The sequence below is a fragment of the Acinonyx jubatus genome, chromosome B4, assembly GCF_027475565.1.
Source record: "Acinonyx jubatus isolate Ajub_Pintada_27869175 chromosome B4, VMU_Ajub_asm_v1.0, whole genome shotgun sequence".
Taxonomy (NCBI): domain Eukaryota; kingdom Metazoa; phylum Chordata; class Mammalia; order Carnivora; family Felidae; genus Acinonyx; species Acinonyx jubatus.
Window position 1 is genome coordinate 103880909 of NC_069387.1, and position 23987 is coordinate 103904895.

The following is a 23987-nucleotide window of genomic DNA, read 5'->3' on the forward strand; positions in this document are numbered from 1 at the left end:
GATTTTAAGTGTATACTTGTGATTTAGAGCCAACATTTATACACACGCTGTTTGGAATTTCCTTGTGCTACTATTAATATATTTTACATTTTCCTAGAGTCCAAATTCCTCCAGCATTAGGAAGGAGAAAGAAATATATTTGTATATATGCTGAATGCACAGATATTTATGTTTCCTCAGATGCCTCTTGAGAGTAAGCCAGATTAAGAGATTCTCCAAAGCCTAATACCGTTCTTTTTCAACTGAAGAATTCACAAAATAGAACTTATATTCCAAAATTAAAAGAAAAAAATACCATTGACTTTCTTACAGTTTTAGCTTACCTTACCTTTGTAAATAATGTATTTTTTGTCCTGGATTTATTTTTTTTTCTGCTAAAGAAGTACCATCTCAAAGCTTGCACATTACCACTGGAATCTTACATCTTTTGGTAACATGCTGCAAAAGAATAGCTAACATTTCTGTAGAGTTTTACAAATTTACAGATGTTTTGTATACCTACTGTATTATTCCTCATAATACCCAGTAAGGAAAATGACAGCTGTTTCCCCTGGGGTTTGTGTTTTGTTTGGTTTGGTTTCGTTTTGGTTTTAGTTTTGGTTTTGGTTTTGGTTTTCATGTAGGAAACTGACTTGGCAATGTTGGCTGATTTTTGCAAAATCATACAGGCAGCAAATGCAAAAGTAGGGATTAAAGACCAGGTCTTCCCACTGCTAATCCAGAACTGTTCCCACTTGCTGACTATATATTTGGTTTTTGATACCTTTGTCCTAAAACATTTCATTTGGAAATAAATTTATCAACACCTTTATAATCTAAGGTCTTTCTGTTATTGTCAGCAAGAATGATCTGTTTGAACAGAATGTAATTATGTAGATAAAACAGCTTGGAGAAAACCCTATTGTAATGTTTCCTAAACTAAATAATTTATGTGGGAGCTATTCTATATTATACATATTTAGAAAATGATTCTTTTTAACTAACAAATGCTAGCAAGAATGGGCTGCAATTAAGATAATCTTTTCATTTCTAACACCTAATAAACCCTGAAATAGCTCTTATGAAACCTCTGGAACCTTCTCCCAGAAAGTAAGCATGTCACTACCAGCACACTCGAGATGCTTCTAATTGATTAGCCAATTATTTTGTTATTGGATTGCTTTAGCAGCATTGTTGTTCAGACTTAATTATCTTAGTTTCCCTCATACTTTAGTGGCTATATAAAAATAATATTGATCAGGGCACCTGGGTGGCTCAGTCACTTGAGCATCTGACTCTTGATATCAGCTCAGCTCATGATCTTGTGATTATGGGATCAAGCCCTATATTGGGCTCAACACTGAGCATGGAGCCTGCTTAGGATTCTCTCTCCCTCCCTCTCTGCCCCTCCCCTGCTCTCTCTCGCTCTCACTCTCTCTCTCTCTCTCTCTCTTTCTCTCAAAATAAATAAACATTTTTAAAAATAAATAAATAAAAATAATATTCATCCCATTTTAATCACTATTCACTGACTTGATAGTCAATAGGACTATCAAATCAATAGGACTTGATAAATGAAAAGCAGATTTATAAATCAAGCCCATTAAAATAACAGGCATTTAGCATGATTGCTAGTGACATTATTTTACATTCAAAGATAAAACTTCAATAGAATATTTGGTGTGATTAAGTAATCTTGGACAGCAGTGTTTTTATTTTTTTGTTTTGTTTTTTAATGCCTAAGCAGTATAGTTTTAACCCTACTGTTTGTGAGCAATGGGCCAATTGTAAATATAAATTTTATGTTTCTTCAAGTAGATATTTACTTTTATTCTCAGAGCACATGAAGCAAAAAACAAAAGCTAACTCAAGAATAATTTTATGACCCGGGACACCTGGGTGCCTCAGTTGGTTACACATCAGACTTTGGCTCAGGTCATGATCTCATGGTTCATGAGTTTGAGCCCCACATTGGGCTCTGTGCTGACAGCTCGGAGCCTGGAACCTGCTTCAGATATTCTGTTTCCCTCTCTCTCTCTGCCCCTCCCTCTCTCTCTCTCCCTCAAAAACCCAAACAAAAAAATAAAACAAAACAAAACAAAAACCTTAAAAACATTTTTTTTAAAGAAAAAGAGAATAATTTTATGACCCATATACTTTTTAGTGTGTTTCAGAAAAAGCATACAAAATTCATGTTGATGCAAATAGATTTTCTGTATCTGTCATTCTTTTCATCTTTCAGTTACCCTTATGCCTTTAAACTATAGTTATAAGATATTGTCAACCAGGTCAACCCAAATGCTTATGACACATATTATGAACTACTACCCGTGTTTACCAAAATGAAAACAATCACCATCATAATAAATTGGAATAGTAGAGTGGAAAGGGAAGGGAAAATGAAGTGGAGAGAATTGGGGTTTGGGCCCAGCAGTACTGAATACTTGCTGTGTTACTTGAACAACTTACTTTATCCTTCAAGATCCACATTTCTCTGGTCAATGGCAAGGATCAAATGAAACTGTGTAAACAATGTACTTTGAACAATTTAAAAGTAGCAAACAAATGTAAAGTACCTGTGGTATAAATAATGAGAGATGATGACAATGACAATGATGATGATGATGATAGACTCTCTGACCCATTAAGACACTAAGACTAAAGAAGATGTAGAGGCTTTGTACATAATACATATTTAACAAATAATTGCATTGAGAATGAAAATGATTTGCCATGTTCAAGTTAACCATCAGCTAATGCTGATTTCCCTTGAGAAATTACATATAGAAAGCAGGTAACCAGTTAATATTGTAAGGATAATTCCAAATTCCTGCAGTTGACAGCAATTCCTAAGTGACTAGCATGTATACTGACATTTGCTCCTTGCAGCTGGGTAGACCTTTGCCACTTGCAGGTCCTTAGAGTGTGATGCCTGTAGGTGCATTTGTGCCCACATGAGAAAAAGTTTGATTGAGGTAGACAACAAGAAAAGTAGGGCAAGAATCCCTTATCCATCCTGTGAACCTCAGTCCTGGCAGCATGGAAGTAGGCCATTTTTTTACTCTTTCTGTAAGTAAAGAAAGGAACAAATATATGTGTTATGTGCAGAAGCAATTTTCGCCCCTCTGATTTGTTGTTTAATGATAGAGAGAATAGATGAAGGAAAGCAAATTCCTTCTCGTTGTCGAAGTGAAATTAGATTTTATCTTGGCAAGACGTAGAATTGCTCTGCTGACAACATAATATCAAACTGAAATTTCCTTGAAATATAAGAAAGGGATTGTGTCAAAGCACAAAGTGGTCATGCATGTGATAAGTGTTCTTTTTAAAAAAATGTTTTTATTTCAGTATCATTGACACATTAGTTCAGGTGTAAAACATAGAAATTAAACTTCTCTGTATACTATGCTATGCTTACCACAAGTGTAGCGACCATCTGTCACCATAAAATGCTATTACAATACCATTGTCTATATTCCCTATGTTGTGCCTTTTATTCCCATGATGATGTGTTCTTTATAGGAAAAGCACTACATACTTTTTTTTCTTTTAAAGCACTACATACTTTTGATAAACTGTACATTGTGTAGTGGTTCTCAATTGTAAGCTAAACAAAGTAGAGTCCTGCCCAAAGTGGTAACATTCCAGGAGGATGTCAAAGTGTAGCTCTCTGTATGCTTTTACTTGTGTTGTTTATCTGAATTTGCCACTTCCTCCCTTCCCTTGAATTTGAAAACATCCTAAGAGCAAGATCCACTTTCCTTCTCCTATTATTTAGAATGGAGTTATATACCAGATGGAGGCTACATAATTGTTATTGACCAGCTCTTCATTAATATGCTCTCGAATTTTTAAGCCAACTCTTAAAACTGTCAAAATTTCAATGACTTTTATAATTATAAAGACTTCTACTTCTTATCAGCACAGAAGACCACAGAAATTCTCTCCTCAGGCAGAGCATGGAATAGTATTTTTCCACATGAAGTGGTATTGGGCTTTCAAGAGCAAGATAAGAACCACTTTTCCAAGGAGGGAATAGTGGTGAGGAAAAGAAAGAAGAAAAGAGAAGAGAAGAGAAGGGAAGGGAAGGGAAGAAAAGAAAAAAGAAAAGAAAAGAAAAGAGAAAAGAAAAGAAAAGAAAAGAAAAGAAAAGAAAAGAAAAGAAAAGAAAAGAAAAGAAAAGAGAAAAGAAAGAAAAAAGAGAAAGGGAAACTTTGAACTGGACTTTGGGATACTGAGTAGTGAGTCACTTGTAAGAAAAGAAGAGAAGAGAAGAGAAGAGAAGAGAAGAGAAGAGAAGAGAAGAGAGAAGAGAAAAGAAAGAGAAAGGGAAACTTTGAACTGGACTTTGGGAGTCTGAGTAGTGAGTCACCTGTAGACGAAGGGTTATCCTGAGCATGGAGTTCAATAACGACCCTGCCTTCTAGCTAATGAATCTTGTGCCTGCACTGATGTGGTGAAATAGAGCTTGTAAATAAGTCAGAACCCTCAAGGGTGAATGTGGTGGTTTTAGGTTGGTAAAATTCTCTGGCTATTTGTAGATGCAAATCCTGTCTGGAGGAGAGCATCCCCAATTCAGGCCTTCTGGATTCCCCAGACTAAGATCAAACAATTAATGAATTGAAGAAAACTCAAAAATCACTAGGACCCCAGGGAACTAACCACCATGAGTGAGGGTCAGCAGAAAGCAAATACTGAGACCTCTAAAAGCTACAGGTATTGAAATATCAGGAACAGAATATAGATTAGTTTTGTATGAAATATATAAGAAATAGACACTAGAGTGGTCTTGAATGCTTGAATTCAAAGGTCAAGGGTTAGATTAAATATCAGATTAGTCACAACTGAGAATATTAGTGAAATTGAAGGAACATGGGAGCAAATTACCTAGGATGCCACATAGAAAAGGAAAATAAGGAATTTGAAAAGGAAGTTAAGAAACTGGAGAGTGTACAGTGAGAATATCTAATATCTATTCAGAGCCCCAGACATTGAGAACAGAATAGTGAATATACCAAATTTCCTTGGTTGACACAGCACAATATACCCCAAATTGAATAAATAAATCGAAGTCTATACATAGACTCATCATGGTATATTATAGGAAACCAGAGGCAAGATGATAACCTGAGCCAAAAAGAAAATGTACCTTTGAAGGAATGCTAATTTGACCAAGAGCACATAAAATTAACATAACCCTGAAAGACACAAGATAATGAAATAATCTCTTTAAGATGTTAAAAGAAAATTTCTGTAATACTCTCAGCAGCTAGGAATATTTTTCAACAATGGTGGTGAAATAAAGACACATTATGTAATCAAAAATTGAAAAATATTACCATCAGTAATCTTTTACTAAAGAAACCTCTGAAGCATCTACTTTAGGAAGAATGGAAATTCCAAAAGGAGAAGTTAAGATGCGAGAAAGAGTGATAAGCAAATAAAACAGCAAACATGAATATAAATCTAAATAAACATGGTGTAAGCTAATGACAGTGATGATTTTTGTGTGTTTAATGTTGGAGCATAGGATGATGTGGCATCTTATTCACCTGTCCCCGCTTGATTTCAGCCAAAGATATATGGCAGAAGGGAACTTTTTCGTAGGGTGTGTGGGACTTTTTTTGACTCATGCCAATGGGGAAGCCCAGCGGAGTCTTGATGTTATAATAAATTTTTTAAATGTCAAGTATAATATCTAAACACATAATATTAACATATTATGTAAGTGAAAATGCATAATAATGAACAATGAAATGTATGCTTGTAAACCCAATATAGAACTCTAAAACTAACCATTGCCAGTAACTTCCATCTACCTCTGTGCTTCTTCCCTATCCCATCCCCTTGTCTCTCCCCACATGAGATAATCACTACTTGAATCACCACATTGAATCTCGAAGTTTAGATTTCATGATTTCATTCAACCATCTCACTACCTGACTACCATCTCCATCTCTGGCACCAACACCACCAAATTCTTCAGCTACACCCGGGACCTACAGTCCATGGAAATCACCAGTGTTTCAGTGTCCTTGCCCACATTATACCTCATATCCCTCCTTATTTAAGTAAGTTCCAAGACCAGTCATTGATAATCACTCCATTGCACATAATCTTGACTCCTTTGCTTAGTTTTGTCTTATCAACACCTGGCTACATCCATCTCTGCCTGTTCCATGTCTGTATCTTGAAGCTAAACATAGCTAGAGCAAAACACAACTTGTTTTAAAGTTCAGGATCACTAGCCTCAAGTTAGCCCTCAGTGCCAGGTGGCAGTCATACTATCATTTTCTAGTCCATTCTCTCTGATATTTTTCTAGATAACCATACTTAACTCACTTATCAAAAATTTCCAGCATCTCTTTCCCCATCATCACACTCAACTAGACAACCGTGTATCCTTTTTCATTGAGAATATAGAAGTAATCAGAACTTTCATAAGCTTCCATCACCACATCTAACCATCTATTAGCATCTGTGCCTTTAAAGGACACCCTTTTCCCTATTATTATAAATTGTCTATACTTCTTGCTAAAAAACGTTTCTTCATTTCTTCCCTAGATGCTTGTGTTCTTAACTATTTAAGGACATTAGTCCAACAGTCGCTTCCCTCCTCCCTCTTTTTCACTGTCTTTCTTATATTAACAGATTTTTCCTTTCTCCCAAAATATTCCATCAACATTTAAACATGTTATTTCTCCCCAAATTGGAAAACAAAAAACCTTTCAAGCCTGTTTATGCCTCTAGCTACCATTCCATTTTTTCCTTCTCTTTATGGCATAACTTTCTATTTTCATTTGGAACTACTCCAAACAGGCTTTTTCTCCAATGATGTCACCAAGACTGCTCTTGTCAAAGTTACAAGAACAACACTCAACAACATTAAATCCATTTGTTCTCAGTTCTAATTTTACTTGTCCTATCAGTAGCATTAGACACAGATGATTACTCATTCCTCCTGGAAACACTTTCTTCCCTCGGTTTCCAGGATTCTTAGCTCTGGTTCCTCTTAACCTTCATCCCCCTGGCCTATTCCTTCCCATCCATCCAATCTCTTGACCTTGAAATTTTTCCTTTTTCTTGACCCGCTTTTCTCTGTATCTTCACTCTCTGAGATCACATTCTCTCTCATGACTTTAAATGGCATTGATATACTGATGACTCCCAAATTTAAATCTCCAGCTGAGATCTCTTCTTTGAACTCTAGACTAATCTACCTGGTGTTTACTTAGTATTTGCACTTACACAGACCCTTCAAGCTACTAGTTCAGAATTGAACTCCTGATCTTCTTCCCACACCTTTTCCTCCACCTTCTTTCCCATTGCAGCAAATCACTTCATTTTCCTAGTTGCATAAGCCAACTCCATTGCCACTATCCTTGTCAAAGACATCAACATCACTGCTAATCTGTAATACAGCAGTTGACTCCTCCTTCATTGGTCTGCTTTCAAAACAACATTCAAAACATGTCAGATCATGTCATTCCTTGTGCAGTTTGCTCCCTCACCTCCAGTTCTTCACTCAGATGCTATTTTAAGACCTTTACAAATCCTCTTATTTAATGTCGAATGTGAGGGTTCAGCATACTTTTGTTGTAGCAGACCAGGCAGTAAATATTTTAGGGTTTGCACCCCTAAAGTCTCTGTCACAACTATTGAGTTATGCTGTTGCAGCATGAAGGTGGCCATAGACAAAATATACCTGATTAGGTGTGACTATTTTCCAATAAAACTTTATTTATGGACATTGGCATTTGAATTTTATGTAATTTTCATGTGCTATGATGTATTTCTTTCCTTTTGAGTATCTTCAACCATCTAAAAATCTACATTTTTAAATGGTCTAACTCTGGGCTGGATATGATTCCCAGGCTGTAGTTTATTGGCCACCCTCCTCACATACATTCCTTAAATGGTTTCTTTGCTGTAGTTTTTATCTTTTCATGCATCACAGTATAATATATTACATGTTTTGTTCATATTTTCATGTTTATTATCTATGTCTTACAAATAAGATATAAGCACCATGAAGCCCAGGATTTTTAACTTGTTCTGTGTACTGCTGAATTCCCAGTATAGGTGCTCAAAAATTATACGTTGAATGAATGCATAAAATGAATGAAAAAGTTATATTTTCAAAAGAAATAAAATTGGCTATAATGGATGAGATAATTGAAGAACTTAATTTTATTTTACAAATCATAGTTTTGAAGATTATAGAGAGATATCATTTTAACCATTCACAGACTGCAAAAGGCTCCATCGTTGACTTTCTTATTAAATTCTTCATTATTATTTCATTGTTAAAAATATTTTTTTTCATCTTCCCTAAACCTCATTTCTTTAGTTAAGAGATACCTGTCTATATCAGTTCCCCTTTTCTTGGGATGGCCTTGCTTCCTGGTCTCTCGTTTTTCTCCAGGTTTTGTAGATAAATAGACCTACAAGATTAACCACATGGCCTCCTGCTTCTCAGCTGGAGGCTGCTTTTTCCATGGCCACTATAAGTGATCATGCTTCATAGCATCGTGGACTTAATATTCTAAGAATATTGACTTCATAGTTACCATTTCATTCCTACTTTGTTTTGGATGAACCAAAGAAGTGAACAAAGTTCTTGAAATTCTGTCGTTGACTGAAGTAAATAATAGTGTTAAATTATAGGCATTAGAGCATAGCTGTATTTCTCTAAGCCATTTCAAGATACTAAAATGGGATTTAATTATTATATGTAATGGACATTAAACATTTATGAGATAAATGGCCTACAATTTAATTAGTCAAGTATTAATAAGATAATTTGTTTTAAGAATAATTAATGTGTAATAGCAGAAAAAGATCTCGCTTCTGGTTTCTTACACAAAAGAATTAAAAAGATGTGCCTTCTACTAAAGACCTTTTTGTTTTACTTGTTCAATGTGAATCACAGGTAGAGGTGATATGTAGTCAAGTTTTTCTGTAGCTAAGTATCAGATCACTATTCAAGGTTGTTGCATTGCCAATAATTGTTTTTTGGGGAGGTAAAAATGTACTACTGTGTGACTTTATAAACATATTCGATATATATTACATAATCATTATGGTTCCCTAACTCATTATTGAAGATGAGTCTAAAAGAAATCAGAGTTGGTGTCTGAGTATTAATCACTGGGTTTAAAATAATCTGTTTTATCCCCTCTTCCTTTTTAAGTCGCATTTGGGTTGTTATTTGTGGCATATGAGTGAATAAGTATCCAATGTATCTGCCTCAGGCCAAGTATTTGGGCTCTGGGTCTGTGTTATTGCCTTATTGATTGCTTGTTATCTGCTTGCTTGCTTGTTTTATATTAACTGGATAGACCAAAGAAGGGAGGTAAGAAAGTAAGAGTGTAGCATTTTCAAAAATGAAGTTACTCAGAGAAGAGGTAATAACATTGGTAGAGTAGGTAAGGCAATACAAAATCTCTATCCTATACAATTTTGGAAGCTATTGTGCAGAAAAATGTCATCAAGCCAGTCTTTAAAACCTTCTTAAAAGTATGGAAATATGCTAACTGTTCAGGCTTTACATTAGATGATGGATGCTATCTGGATGTGGCAATCTCAGGTATGAACATCTCAAAAATAAAGGCAAAGTGTGCAACTGAACGTAGAGATCCTGAGGGTAATACATGAGCTTATACTGTGTGAGCAGCAGCGGTTCTGCCATTAAACCTCCCTTGATTTGCTGTAAGTTTAGATACACACAAGCCGTGTTTATTTTTACATTTTCAGCAGGTGTGACACTTTGGCAAGTGTATTGGCTTGGAGTACAGCATGGCTTCCCCGTGATTGGTGGGTCCTGATGGAATGTTTTCTGAAATGATGGGTGAAGACCTTGCATCATTATTTTTCCAAGCGTGTATCAACAAAGCCTTCATCCTATAAAAGTGCAAATAGAATGTTATGCACCAGGCACCATGTTTACATTTTATTTTTAGTTCCTGGAAAGATTTCTAGTTTCTGGAGCAATTGCTTGCTCCTTCTTGTTATGTTTGATCGGGTCATCCTAACTCAGAGTGTTAGCAAAACTTTCCACTTGCGGTGTGCATGAAGCCTGTGGTGAATTCTCTTTATGAAACACGTTTCTTCATGTTCGTTCTGCGGGTGGACAATTGCTGCCTTCTAATATCATGTTGAAATGTGATTGATCCAAATGATAGTGTCACCCTTGAATGAATCATGCTTCTTCACTCCATCTGTTTCGTGAGAGGGAAAAAAAAAATGTCTTACCCGTCCTTAGAGTGTGTATGCCTAACCTAAATTCCATTTAATCCACTGTTTTGAGGTCTGTGACATGCTCATTTCCATGGTTTTTTTTTTTGAAGAAGGATTATTTTCAATGAGTCCTATTCAAGAACAAGTCTGTCATTTCACCAGTATGCAAACTAGAATCGCTCAGTTGACCTCCCTCCGATCACACCCTATTTATTGGCAAACATAGAGGTCAGTTGGAGAAGTGATATATACACAGATTAAAAAAATTTTCCTGGCACCTGTCAAATCTTTACTTCAGTTGAAACTTTGATTCTGTCAACGTAGTATATCTGTAGCTCTTGCTACACTGTGTTTTTGGTTTTTTTTTACGTTTATTTATTTATTTTGAGAGAGACAGAGACATCACAAGCTGGGGAGGGACAGAGAGAGAGAATCCCAAGCAGCCTCCGCACCGCCAGCACAGGGTCTGATGCCTAACCGACTGAGCCACCCAGGTGCCCCTTGCAGCATTGTGTTTTTAAAAATTCAGACAAGCCCCACATGTGTGCACCTAATCTTAGGTGGTCCACACGGGACCCCCTGAGTGCCAGCCCTAGTCCCCCATGGGGTCCCATTTCCACTCCGACAAGATGAAAGAAACTATCATGAACCAGGAGAAATTCATCAAACTGCAAGCACAAGTGTGCTTTGGTGGGAAAGGAACTGCTCGCCCAAAGAAGGTGGTTCATAGAACAGCTACCGCAGAAGATAAAAGGCTTAGGTTCTCTTTAGAGAAGTTAAGGTAAACAGTATCTCTGGTATTGAAGAAGTGAGTATGTTCATAAACCAAGGAACAGTGATGCACTTTAACAAACCTCAAGTCCAGGTATCCCTGGCAGTGAACGCTTTCACTGAGACAAGGCAGCCAGCTGACCGAAACGCTACCCAGTATCTTAAACCAACTTGGTGCAGCCTGTCTGAGTAGTTTAGGAAAACCTTGTGAATTTCTGCCCAATCTGTGGACGGAAAAGCACCACTCACTACCAGAGAGGAGGAGGAGGATGAAGTTCCAGACCTTGTGGAGAATTTTGATGAAACTTCTAAGAATGAAGCAAACTGAATCGGGTCAACTTCTGAAGAGGATAAAACTTGAAGAAGTTACTGGGAACTGCTATTTTATATTCAGACTGCTTTTTAATTTGTTCATAGATCTGATAAAATCTAAATCTCTAATAGTTTTAAGCCCAAGCCCCTTGGACAGTGCAGCTCTTTTAAGTTTTTGCTTATACACAATTCATTCTTTGCAGCTGATTAAGCTGAAGAAGCCCAGGAATAAAGTTTGAAACAAGGTTAATGAAGATCATTACCTAGTAAAAAATTAATTAATTAATTAAGTTAAATTAATTAATAATTTAAAAAATCAAAAACAAAAACTCAGATGATCATTTTACAGAACAAAAAGGGCCAGCCCCTCAAAAAGAAAAAAAAATATTAAAAAGAAAAAAAAATCTCTCTCTCCTTCTGTCTCCATGACAATGAAGTTCTAAAATGTGATAAACTCAAATCTCAACTTCCAGCATACTCTGAAATACACTTTATTGGATATAAAATACCTGATATGTAATATTAGATATATAATAAAGCATCACTTTATTAGATATATTCGAACTCACGCTTCACACATACACATGTGGATGGCCCATACAGCTGGAAATCCTTCTGTGCAACACAATTATGATGGAGAAAGCATGAGCGTGTTCTTCCCTCCCCTTCTTACCACAGAGAAATGAATAAAGTGTAGAGTGAATTATGTTGCTTAGGGTACATTTGGACTAGAAACAGATAAGGAATTTGGTTCAAGGAAAAGTAAAAGAAAATGCTGTAGGTTTTGTGTCAGCTGTCTACATTAGTAAGGGAAGACAGCTCTTGGTGTTTTAGAGATAGAGATGATTTTGCCTATGTGCAGATTCTTTCCTAAATTTCATTACTTTAGTGTTTTAATGTTTTTAACCTTCAGTAAGTTCTACTTATTTTTATTCTTCTAATCTTGCATGCACTTTAAGTCCTATATTTTCTCACTTATGTAGAACTTTTATTTGTAGTTTTACTTCAAATAATGAGCTATGTGCTCATCGCAGATCAAGAAAAACAGCGCATTGATTGCATTTTATAACAGCTCTGAGTGAAACTGAGGTGACCAGGGATCTAGCTTTTCCATTTGGATCCTATGAGAGATGTTGTGATGAAATTAAGGGTGTCAGGAAAACCTGTCTTTGAAATAGGATCTTCTTTAGTATGCAGTAATTTCTGAGTTCATATTCTTAATTTAGTATGTGCACTTTAAAATCTGTTAGAAATAACTACCACCTTTGAAAGGACTCTGTTACGATCACTGTTTGCCATCCCCCTAACCACAGATTTTGGCATTTTGATTGCCATCAAAATGAATAGCACTCCACATTGTGTCAGTCACACCCTCATAAAAGTTAAATGAACATTCTTGCAACACCCGCTGGGATGGGACAGATGTAGGAGAGAAGGACTGAGCACACAGGATAAAATGTGTCACCGAGAAATTGAAACTACTCCCTTAACACAGCGTTGTGTCTTGCTTGTCACCTATACCTCTTTTGTTTTATTCAAAGCTATTTCAAAAACACAAATAGCGTGTTGAAATGGAGAATCACTGTAAATCATTTCTATTGTCTGTCAGGCTGTGCCTTGCCATTGCTAGATTCCCTATGTTGTTTTTCCTCGTCGTATGTACACTTGGTAAATCATTTTAGCAGAGATACTTTATTCAAAATACAACTATAGTCAAAATATGACTACAAAGAGCTATCATTTCTAAACTGAGACCATTGCATTGCATGTGGATTTCTGTTTTATCATAGACCTTTGTAACAGATATTTTAAGTTTATTGTATCAATATTTAATTTTTTAGTACAATTTTTTTATCCATTTTGAGTTGGTCTCAAAGGTTCAACAGCACAGATCTCACTAGTGACATCTTATTCTCCAAACTAATTGAAATTCAGACTCTTCTATGTTAGGGCTCTGTCCAATGTTGGCTCTACTCTCAGTTTGCCAAAAAATACTTTTAAAAAGTAACAAGTTGATTTTGATGTGACACCAATTTCAAAAGTTTGTATGCCATTCTCCCTTTGGAAGAATTAAAGTCTTGAAGCAACCTGACAATTCATCTTGTGTAATAAATAGCCTAATAGCCTTAAGGAAGTAATCTCCCCTCTCCTCTATAGCTCACCCTTACAGACATGTCTGATTCTTCTCTGTAGCAGAAAGATTTGTATTCACACGCTGGACTATAAACACCCTGAGGGCAGTGAATCCCTTGGTGAAGTGTCTCCTATTAGTGTTTAGAGCAATGCTTAGAACAGTGCATGGATAAGAGTTACACTGACCTCATAAGTCTGAGGGCCATCAATGAAATAATGAATGTACACCTTTTAGTGGTTTGTGAGAAGTGCCAAATGTGCAATTAAAGTTGGCTAAAACCCCATACAGACTAAAAAAAATACTGTTCTTGTTCACCACTTATCTAGAGTATCTGACAGCAACCTTGACTTATAGTGGGTGCCTACTCAGTGTTTATTAAGTTACATTGAGATCAAGTTAGAATTTACCTCTTCTAGGTCAGCTCTTTCTGCTAAATCATATATTTTTTTCTTCTTTCAGCAAGGATTCATTGAGAATTTCTTTCATATGCCAGAGCCTGGCACTAGCACTATAAAGACGGTTAAAATAAATTCACTGTCGGTCTCACTCTCCAGCAAAGACAGATGCTTATAACAAGTAGATATAATTCATTGTGGTAAGTGTTGCAATTAATGTATGTAGACAGTACTATGGGAACATACAGCAGCAAGCTATGATTAAGGGATTGTTAAACTCCCTTTTTAAAATGAGCAGAAGTTTGTTGAAAAGAAAATGGAAGAAGGGCTTTGTCAGAGAAACAGTCTGATAAAAAAAAATAAGTGCTCAAAATTGCACATGGCAGAAATAGAAGTTTCACATGGCTCATGCAGCATGTATATTGAGGGCTTATTTGGGGTGCCATGTCGTAATCTGTGTCTTAGCACCACCAGGCTGAAGAGTCTGGATTCTTTTCTGTAGGCACCTGTAGGTTCTGTAGGTTGACCCTTCAAAACCCCATTTATATTTTAAAAAAGACAGATGGCCAAGTGGGAGATAGATAGGGGTGAGCAGGAATCAAAGGTGGGAGAACAAGAGGTGGACAGTATTTAGGAACGGATGAGATGCCACGCCAGACGGTGCCAATAGAAATGGAGGGTAACAAAGAGAGGGAGAATATGACACATATTGTTCACTTAAATTTCTCTTGTTTTCTCTAAGTCGAATAGCTAAGAAGGGAGCCAGAAAGCAGATAAAGAAGAGAAGCAGGCCATAAAGAAAGATCAGATCTGTGTGGGGCTAAATAGGAGCTGCCAGCCTCTCCCACATCCAGTTGTCCAAGATTCCCGTCATTGCTGTGCAACACTTTTGTGGACCTGGTGCCCTTCTCTACTGCCCAGATTTGTGCCATCCTCTCACCCACGTTGAAGGTGCACCTATATCAAAGACTTGCCATTTTGTGCATAACAGATTGTCCATCTTGGAAACAGTGCTCATCTGGTTGTTTGTCTTGGGAAAGTGACTCTGACCAGGAAAACACTAGGCCAGACAGTCCTATTTAGGAGCTGTTTTGAGGTAGTAGGAGCTCTGTGGAATTCCCGTTCAAACACCACCATGTGGGTGACAGCCCTTACAAAACTGATTCTGTCTAAATGTTAAGGAACAGGTGGATCACTAAAAAGAAAAAGGAGAAAGCTAATAAATTTATGAAAATGGTATTGGCCTCTGTAGTAATCAGGAAAAAGAAATCAAACACAGAGTAAACTATTGTCTTACAACTTTCAATTTGCAAAAACTGAAAGTCAGACAATGTCAGTTGTCATTAAGAATATGGAATAAAGGGGCCCCTGTTACATGTTGAGGCTAATGCATTTGATACAACCACACTGAAGAAAAATTTGACAATGTCTAGCAAACTTGCAGATCATCTGCTCCAACAATTCCAATCCTCAAAACTCTCCCAATAAATATGTGTAGAGATATTCACAAGAATATGGATGACAACCGTCCTCTAAAGCAGAGTTCATCCTTAAGAGAATGGGTTTTCATTCAATGGAATTGATATAAAAGAACTAAACTTTATATCCATCAACATGGATAAGTCTGCAAAACAAAATGTTGAGCAAAACATCTAAGTTTCATGTGCGTGCTTGGCAGGATGACATCTCATGATGGGTGGTTTTAAAATCAAAACTTATAAACATATAAGATTATACATTTATTATGGGTACACAAAAAATAAAAGTGAAAATAGACATTGGAATGGTGAATACCAACTTCAGAATAGTGGTTTTCTTGAGAGAATGGGGGGTGAGTTCAGGAATAGGACAGTGAGATATTTGGGGGTTTCAGTTGTCTTTATAAATTTTCACTTGTTAGGCAAGTACATAGTTCTATTGTATCCTCTCAAAGTTTTGTTTGTATACCTATCGTATTTAGGGTAAAAATCCTGCGTATGGCTTTCCTCACATATTCATTCATTCATTCTTTTAATCTATCACCTGTTAATCTATTCAGCTACCCATTCACGTATTCTTCTTTCTCAAAGTAATTTTATTTAAATAATCCAAGAAAGGGTGATTAGGGCTTAAACCAAGTAGAGAGAAAAGGACAGAGTATAATTAGAAGGCAAATTTAAGGGAGATTATTGGGTAAAGTTGTCAACACTTAACAACTAGATGTAAGTAGGTGTGTGTGTATGGAGTAAGGCAAGGAATCAAGGATAATTTATTCAGATCTCTAGCTTGGCATTGACCATGAAGCATGCCAAGAAGACAAAGGAAGAGGGGTAACGTTGGAATAGAGGGGGGATGTGGTATCAAACTTTGTCTGGGTTCATGGTACACGTTTTTCCATAATCCTGACAGATAATCTTTAATTCAGTAATTATTTATTGAATATCTGCCATGTACAAGGCACAATAAATAGAGATCCTTTAAGTTTATGCATAAATACTCTTTTTCATGAATATGTTTTTTTTAAAGTCCAAACCACTATTTTTTAGGCATCATGGTGCAGTTACTGCTCCACTAAATTCAATTGGGTAAGCAATTTCAACTGAATACAGTTGAATGGCAGTGTGCAGCCTTCGTTAAGTTATTCTGTAACTACTTGAAAGAGAGTGAGAATCCATTAAAAACTTCAGACTGGGTAAACTCATTTAAGTTTGCAAATTACATTCAGAAGAGAAGTTAAATGTGGTTATCTTGAAAACATCCCCCCCAAATTGTAGTGTAGTAAATAATAATTGGATAAGGCTAACCTCAGAAATTCTTCCTCAAAAGTTATTTAGTTCATACAACAGTAAATATACAGCTATATGGATACATTGAGCAATTCTTTGGATGGAAATAAACATATTTGTAAAATTAGAAGTATTGGAAATATTTGTAAAATTTGTAAATTTGTAAATTTAGAAGTTTGTAATTTGTAAAATTTGTAAAATTAATTTGTAAAATTAGAAGTTCAGATATTTCTGTCTTCATCTTTTTCAAAACTTCTCTTGCCTATTGATTTACCCTCACAAAAAGGAAATGGTCACAGGGAATAATGGGATAAGAAAGCCCAATTACTGCGTGGATTTCCAGCTCCCACCTAAGCAGACCATTTCAACCAAACCCTTTTCCTTTTTCTAGGCTCTACCCAAATTTTCTGTTCAAAGTTCTAGATTTTAGTCCTGTTCTCAATAGAAACATGAATGTCCAATCCTGAATCCTCATATGGCTTTACTATTCTTCCTCCGTAGATATCTTTCTCTTTCCAAGACTGCATAATAGGCAAAGACCAGGAAAATGACTTTGTCTTCTAATCCTGTGTGCTGAGGATACCCTGTGAGCTCAGCTGAGTTCTTTGGGGCCTCAAAGGTGTTAGTCTAGAATCAGACCCGTGCAAACTTGCCTTCGCTTTACCCCACCCCACCCTATTATTTGAGTTTGCTTACTTCCTCCAGTGTTGGAGAAATAAACCAAAGGCCACAGTCAAGTAACAATAAAGTCGTAATTCCCTGGAGACTTGAAAAAAGATGTCACTTGTTGCCTCAGCATGGCAACCAATTAGCCCCTTTGATGTAAAGCGTCTGTCCTCTTTGAGGAAACAAGAAAGGTCTGGTTCTCCTTTCTAGTCTGTCATTTGTTGTACAGAGCCATAAGCCCCATTTTACTGGGTTGCAAGCTACTGCCTTTGTTAACATGCTGAAAACTTCATCAGCTGTCTTTAATCAAAGAAGATGTGCGTGAGGGATGACACCAGCAGTTGTGGTTGGGTTTCTGTTTCCCAGCCCATGAGTCACAGCTGGCAGAGAGCAAGGACACCAGTGTATCATCAGACAGCCAGTCACCTGAGCTTCTTTGATTTCAGTTATATAGCTAGGTAGTCCTTAATTCTGTTTAAAAACCTCTACATGCTTCTGTTTGGCTATGAAAAGGTTTTTCCTCTCCTGTCTAATAATATTTGGTCATTTATGGCTTCTGTTTATAATAAAGTTTCATTTGCACATTTCCTACTCTAAATAATTGCCTGGCCAAAAGAATTCACTTTATGAGAGGACAGACATTTGATCTGACATTCTTTGTTCTGTATGGGACTTCATCCTCCTCTAGGAAACTTCGTCTCAAAAGATGTAAAATAATATGATCTAAGATCAGGAAATGACCTCTAGAACACTGCTTCTCAAATTGTAATGAGAGTGCAAAACACCTGGGGATCTCGTTAAAATTCAGATTCTGATCCGCTGGTTGGTACCTGAAATTCTGCATTTCTACCAAGCTCCCAGGTGATGTTGATGCTACTTCCTGGACTAGAGGCAAGGCTAGAAGACCCATAGGCACTCAGTCCCTTGGGCATCCATCCAGTCAGCTACCCCCGGTCGCGCTGTGAAGGCTTGTCTTTGAAGAGAGAAAACAACCATGTAACAGAAAGTGGTCTATATTGAGTTTTATTCTTAAATTTTTATCAAACACATGAAATTGTTTATGTCAAAGTAACTGTTGACAGTTTTAAGCAGTTACCTAAGGCTTGTACCTAAGTACTTGTTGATTAGGTCACTTTTGAGCATACATGCAAATTTCCTCAGTCTCCACTCAACTCAAGTAAGAGGCTATAGTGATGTTTTAAAAGCATTGCATAATGATGTAAGTTTGTAGGTTTGTAAAATAAAAACTCTTTTTTACTTTGGTGAGATAGACATATTCAGAAAAATACGTTACATCTAAACACAGAAATCTATAGCTGCCTAAAAATAGTATGTTCTTAAACATATACATTTTTAGTTTACTTGGATTTTTACTGTTTATAGAGTTGGGCACCTGGGTGGCTCAGTGGGGTGTGTCCAACTTCGGCTCAGGTCATGATCTCACGGTTCGTGGGTTCAAGCCCGTGTCAGACTCTATGCTGACAGCTCAGAACCTGGAGCCTGCTTCAGATTCTGTGTCTCCCTCTCTCTCTGCCCCTCCATTGCTCACTCTCTGTCTCTCTCTCTCTCTCTCTCTAAAAAACAAATAAACATTTTAAAAAAAAGCACAATTAAAGAGTATATGTGAACTTCTATTGGATCTGTTATCCCATTTTAACCCCATAATGTCAATTTTTTATTATTTCTGCTTAATGAGTAACATGCTAGGGTAACATGCTAATGTAAACATGCTAGTAACATGCTAATGTAAAATTAAAGTTATTCCATGTGGCACCTGGGTGGCTCAGTCAGTGAAGTGTCTGACTTTGGCTTAGGTCATGATTTCCCTGCTTGTGGGTTCAAGCCCCACATCAGGCTCTGTGCTGACAGCTCAGAGCCTGGAGCCTGCTACAGATTCTGTATCTCCTTCTATCTGTCCCTTCTCCAGCTCTCTCTCTCTCTCTCTCTCTCTCTCTCTCTCTCTCAAAAATAAGTAAACATTAAAAATTTTTTTTAGAAAAGCAAAATTAAAGTTATTCCAAAAACACTATGATAACTAGCACTCAGAACTCATTTTGATGACAGATGTCACTTCCTAATTGTGTTATTTTAGATTAATATTAACTTTTCTTTTTAAAGAAAGAAGTGACTTGAAGTACTCTGAGGACAGAAGAATCTGGGCTGCAGTTCAGTAGCAATAGTAAAGCCTATTTATGTGGCTTGGTTTACTTCACCACCTGTCTTCACCTCTGTCTCTTCTGGTTTAACCTAAGAAAGTCTATAAAGCTAGTAAAGGTAGAGCCAGGTCACAAATCCACAGGGTTTGGATTCAGTAGTTACTCAGGCACACTCACAGGAAATTCTGCTTTCTGTTTCTGAGATGATAGGGAGACAGAAAAGAAGAGGAAAAAGACAATAATGTTGTATTCTCATGTATACAATAGCAGCAATTCTATGCAGCAAGTATTGTTATCATTCATTTCTATAAGAAATTGAAGTCTCGAGTGTTCCGTCAACTTGTCCGAGTTCACACATCTCTGGGGCAGAGCTGGCCTGGCACTCAGGCATTGTGACTCTGTAACTTTTGAGTATTTTTAATAATCCCCTTGAGTTGCGATTATAGTTAGGCACAGATACTTTAATAATAAAGTGATTCAAGAAATAACGACTATCCCACTGAGCCATCTGGTTTCTCTCAGCCCCTGTCGCTGGGCCTCTTCTATTTCTGGTTAGCCAGGAATGGTCTCCAACCGTGATTCTCCGTCTCCATTTCCTCTCTTCCCACTCAGGATAGCGGAAGTCTGAACATTTTATCTACTTAGCATCTCTAGTAATTCAGGCTGTGAACACACTTTGCCGTCACTGTAGTAGCTGTTTATTGATAGTTGTGCTGAGCTCCGTGAGGGAATAGAATTGAGAAATGCATCCATGCATCGAACGACTCAAGATAATAATGGGTGGAATGATAACAAAGTTCTGTTAGGAAGACAGAGTAGGTGGTGTTTTAGGTTTCCAGTGTGGACCTTCATTGCACATGTAATTTAGAGCTATGTTTATTTGGCTTGGGGTTTAAAATTAGAAATTGACCATCTGTATTTTTCTTGATAAGTATGGCGTCATCCTGACCAAAAGGTTTTTGAAGGTCAGGAATAGCTTATATTTGCAACATTATTTTTGGAAGAGAAAAGAGGATGTAGACAAGTTTGAAAATAATGCCCTATAGTTGAGGACTTAAGAGAATTTTGCTGTACATCCACAGACATATAGTGTAGCCATTGGAATAAAAATTGTAAAGTATGTATAAAAACATAAAAATGTTTTTATAAAAACATGCATGTGCTATATACCTCAAGCAGATGAAAAGAAGGAAAAGTGAACTTGACATTTGCAAGTCTATTACATACATGTACTGTACCACATTGTTAAATGTCTCATTTTATCTTTCTGACAACATGAAAAAAAGTTGATGTTATTTTGGTATTTCATAAATGAAAGAATTGGGCACAGATATGTTAGGGCACCTCACCAAGGTCACAGTCAGTGGTTGAGCAAGAATTCAAACCCAGACCTCTTAAAGTCCAAATCTGATCATCTCTTTCCAGTTGGTTTATTCTGAGCTATTCAGCCCTGCCCCTAGCACTCTTTTTGGTTCAGAAATAATTGTTTTTACAGTAAAGAGTGGAGTCACATGAATTCAGCTGAAAAAATGCATGCATTTTGTGAAAATACTAAATTGTAAAAATTATTGTGAATTATTTTACACTGCATCACAGAGTTGGCCAGGACAATTACTCTGTTGACACCATCTGTAAAATGAAAACACAATCTTAGCATAAACACATTTAGTTTTATCTGATATTTGAAATATGCATTTGTGTAACTGCCAAAATATTAGCTGCTGTATGTTCGCCAGAAAGTTCGAGCACCAAGACAAGAACAGAACTGCCTTTATTTGTAGATAGCAAGCAAAAAAATTTTTTTTCCCTTTGGGAAGGACTTTTGTTGTTGTCAACCAATATCTCAGAATTTGGGGATGCAGACCCTTGTCTGAAACTAGTGGTACATAGTTTTGTTTGTTTTGTTTTTTAACTTTGCCTTTCATATGATAACTTTGTATTGCAAATATCACATACTATAAAAATTTTTGTGTTTGAGACTCACAACTACCTTTAAAGAAATAATGAAAAACTTTTCTGACAAAGGTTCCATTTTTCTGCACCACATTTTATCTGTTTTGGTATGTTTTTACTTTGCTGTGTTTACAATAAACATTCACCAGGAGAAGTTTAAAAATTTGACTTAAAAATAAGAACTTTGTCTCATTAAACTACTTGGGTTAGATTTGGAAAGGACATTAGTGGTTACATTTGAAATTTTTTTTCAGAGCGTTTACCCTGAAAACATCAGTAAAATTGTACAATTTTTTAACTTATTTACTTAATGTTTGTATAAATGGCCTGGAAGATTGCTAAGGAGAGGAAACAGAGTGGGTGGACATAAATTTGTCAACTTTTCCAACTTAATTTTTTTATTTCTTGACATTGAGTTGAAAAAAGAAGATCAATTCTATCTGAAATTGTATGACTTTTAACTGTTTCCTTAGAAAAGTACAGTCTGACTAGGCGACGAGGTTTTCATATGTAACCTATGCCTTCTCATTAAAGAAGAATATTTTCGTAGCTGCCTGCACTATTTAAAGCACAGAGTAAACCAGCTGTTTGAAAACTTTTTGTTGTTGTTGTTATTCCTAGTTATCTTGATCTATTTGTATAAATTGCTAAATTGCTTCCATAAAATGCCTCCAGACATAAGGGAATCATTTGCATAAGTGGATGAAAACTTTTGTCTTCCATGAAGGAAAGCTTGAAACAAGCCTCTTAATCATTTCCCTCCCTCTCTGGTTCCAGTATCCGGCTGCTTTGATGAACCTGGGGGCTATCCTCCATCTCAATGGCCGTCTCCAAAAGGCCGAGGCCAACTACCTGCGGGCACTGCAGCTCAAGCCAGATGATGTCATCACGCAGTCCAATCTCCGCAAACTGTGGAACATTATGGAAAAGCAAGGCTTAAAGACATCCAAGACCTGACACAGGAGGGCAGTACCTCCTCCTCCTCCATATTTTAAAGCTGGCTTCGTTAGTGAACAGAACTTCCCAGCAGTGCTATGACAAGAGCTGGTATGGACTTCCAAGATGGGGGCAGAGGTCACTGGGGTCACTGCCACGTCTGGGAGTATTCACTCTGCTGTTGGCACAGCCGTTAACACCAAAAAGGGGAACATTGGAAACCTCCTCAAGGACGTAATTGTTACCCATAGAACTATTATTAAACCAGAGCACTTAAAACAGGATCTTACGGCATTGGGGTGGGAGGTGGGCAGGGAATCTAAGTTACAAATTTTGTTCATTTTTGAAAGCTAATTTAGAAATTATACTGTTCCTTAAACACTGTGAGAGGAAGTCAGAGTGTCCATTCAGCCCTGCTAAACTAATAAGATCAAGTGTTAATAGGGAATAATTAAAGTGTCGTGTGAATCCCAGCGTGCCGGCCGGTTGTCCTGACGCTGCTGTCTTCCCTCTTTGGGACAGCCTGCTTACCAATTTGTGAAACTTAGGGGAAAAAAAAATTTTTTTAAAGTATGTCAAGATCTGTCAGAATCTATAGTTGTTTCCCGACTAGGGCACATAACATTTTATTATTTGGATGTCACAGTCTTCATTTCTTTTAGACAGCATTTGCTTTTCAATGTTCTGAGCTGAGGTAACCATGTTTCACACTGGCGTTGCTGGAGAGGTTGGGGAGACCTTTTACATGTCCGGCAGGCAATTTTTATTTTTAATGTCACCAGCATTTCCCCCCAGACTGCCTAGGAGAATTCACTGTATTAATTCTTAGGCTTTTGAAGTAGCTATAGCTGGTTAATGCACATGCTTATATAAGGATTAAATCTAAAAGAGCTTAAAAGTGTTCTAATTCCAATAACTAGCCAGCAGCTATTAGACAAAAGGGAAGTTGCTGTGTGCTTCCCAGATGTGGTTAATGGTTAAAAAATCAAGTCTGAACAAAGGAGTGTATAATAATGGTTGCCAGTGATGTTATATTTTGGAAAGAATTGGTATAAAATGCTAATCACTTTCTGATAGGTTCCTAGACAGCAATGCTAATAAGTTTTTAAGGAATTATTTTTTTATATTTTGCTCGTCCCAAAACACATAAAAAATGAGCTACAATATAGCATCAGCCTGTGTGTTTTTAGGTCTTCTGCCTTGCGCTTTTCACAGTTAAACTATTTTTTCACTAGCAAACTGGTGTTTTATTCCTTTACCTATTAGTAACCACTTCAGTGATCATTACACAAGTAAAAATGAAGTAGAGAAAAACATTTATTGAACATTGTTTTGACTTGCAAACTTTGCTACTAAAAATTAACTTTGCAAAAAAAAAAAACAGTTCACTATCAACTTCATAGAGAAAGTAGCTATACAATACCCTACATATTTATTTATTTATTATTCTACCATAGCAAAATAACAAAACTTGATTCATTAAGTCAGTTCTTTGCAACTGAAAATTAGCTTTTTTCTCCTTTCCTTCAACTTTCATGTATATATATTGGGCAGCAGCCCCACTAAAAGGAAGCTGGACATGCAAATACATCATATTTTGTTTTCTCCATATTTTATATGTTTTACTCTGTATCTGAATAAAGCGGGATAAAGAATTTAAAGTAGTGTTCCTACGGAATTA

General features: G+C 36.6%; 1 protein-coding gene and 1 pseudogene across 1 annotated transcript in view; both read left to right on the forward strand.

The window, feature by feature from the left end:
* Positions 1 to 23749, forward strand: part of TMTC2 (transmembrane O-mannosyltransferase targeting cadherins 2) — a 397388-nt gene extending 373639 nt beyond the window's left edge. The window contains exon 12 of the mRNA XM_015083452.3: positions 22148 to 23749. Within this exon, the coding sequence (XP_014938938.2) occupies positions 22148 to 22327 (180 nt within the window). The 3' untranslated portion in view covers positions 22328 to 23749. The remainder of the gene's footprint in view (positions 1 to 22147) is intronic.
* LOC106985279 (transcription factor BTF3-like) lies at positions 9590 to 11458 on the forward strand (annotated as a pseudogene).
* Positions 23750 to 23987: the final 238 nt, after the last annotated feature.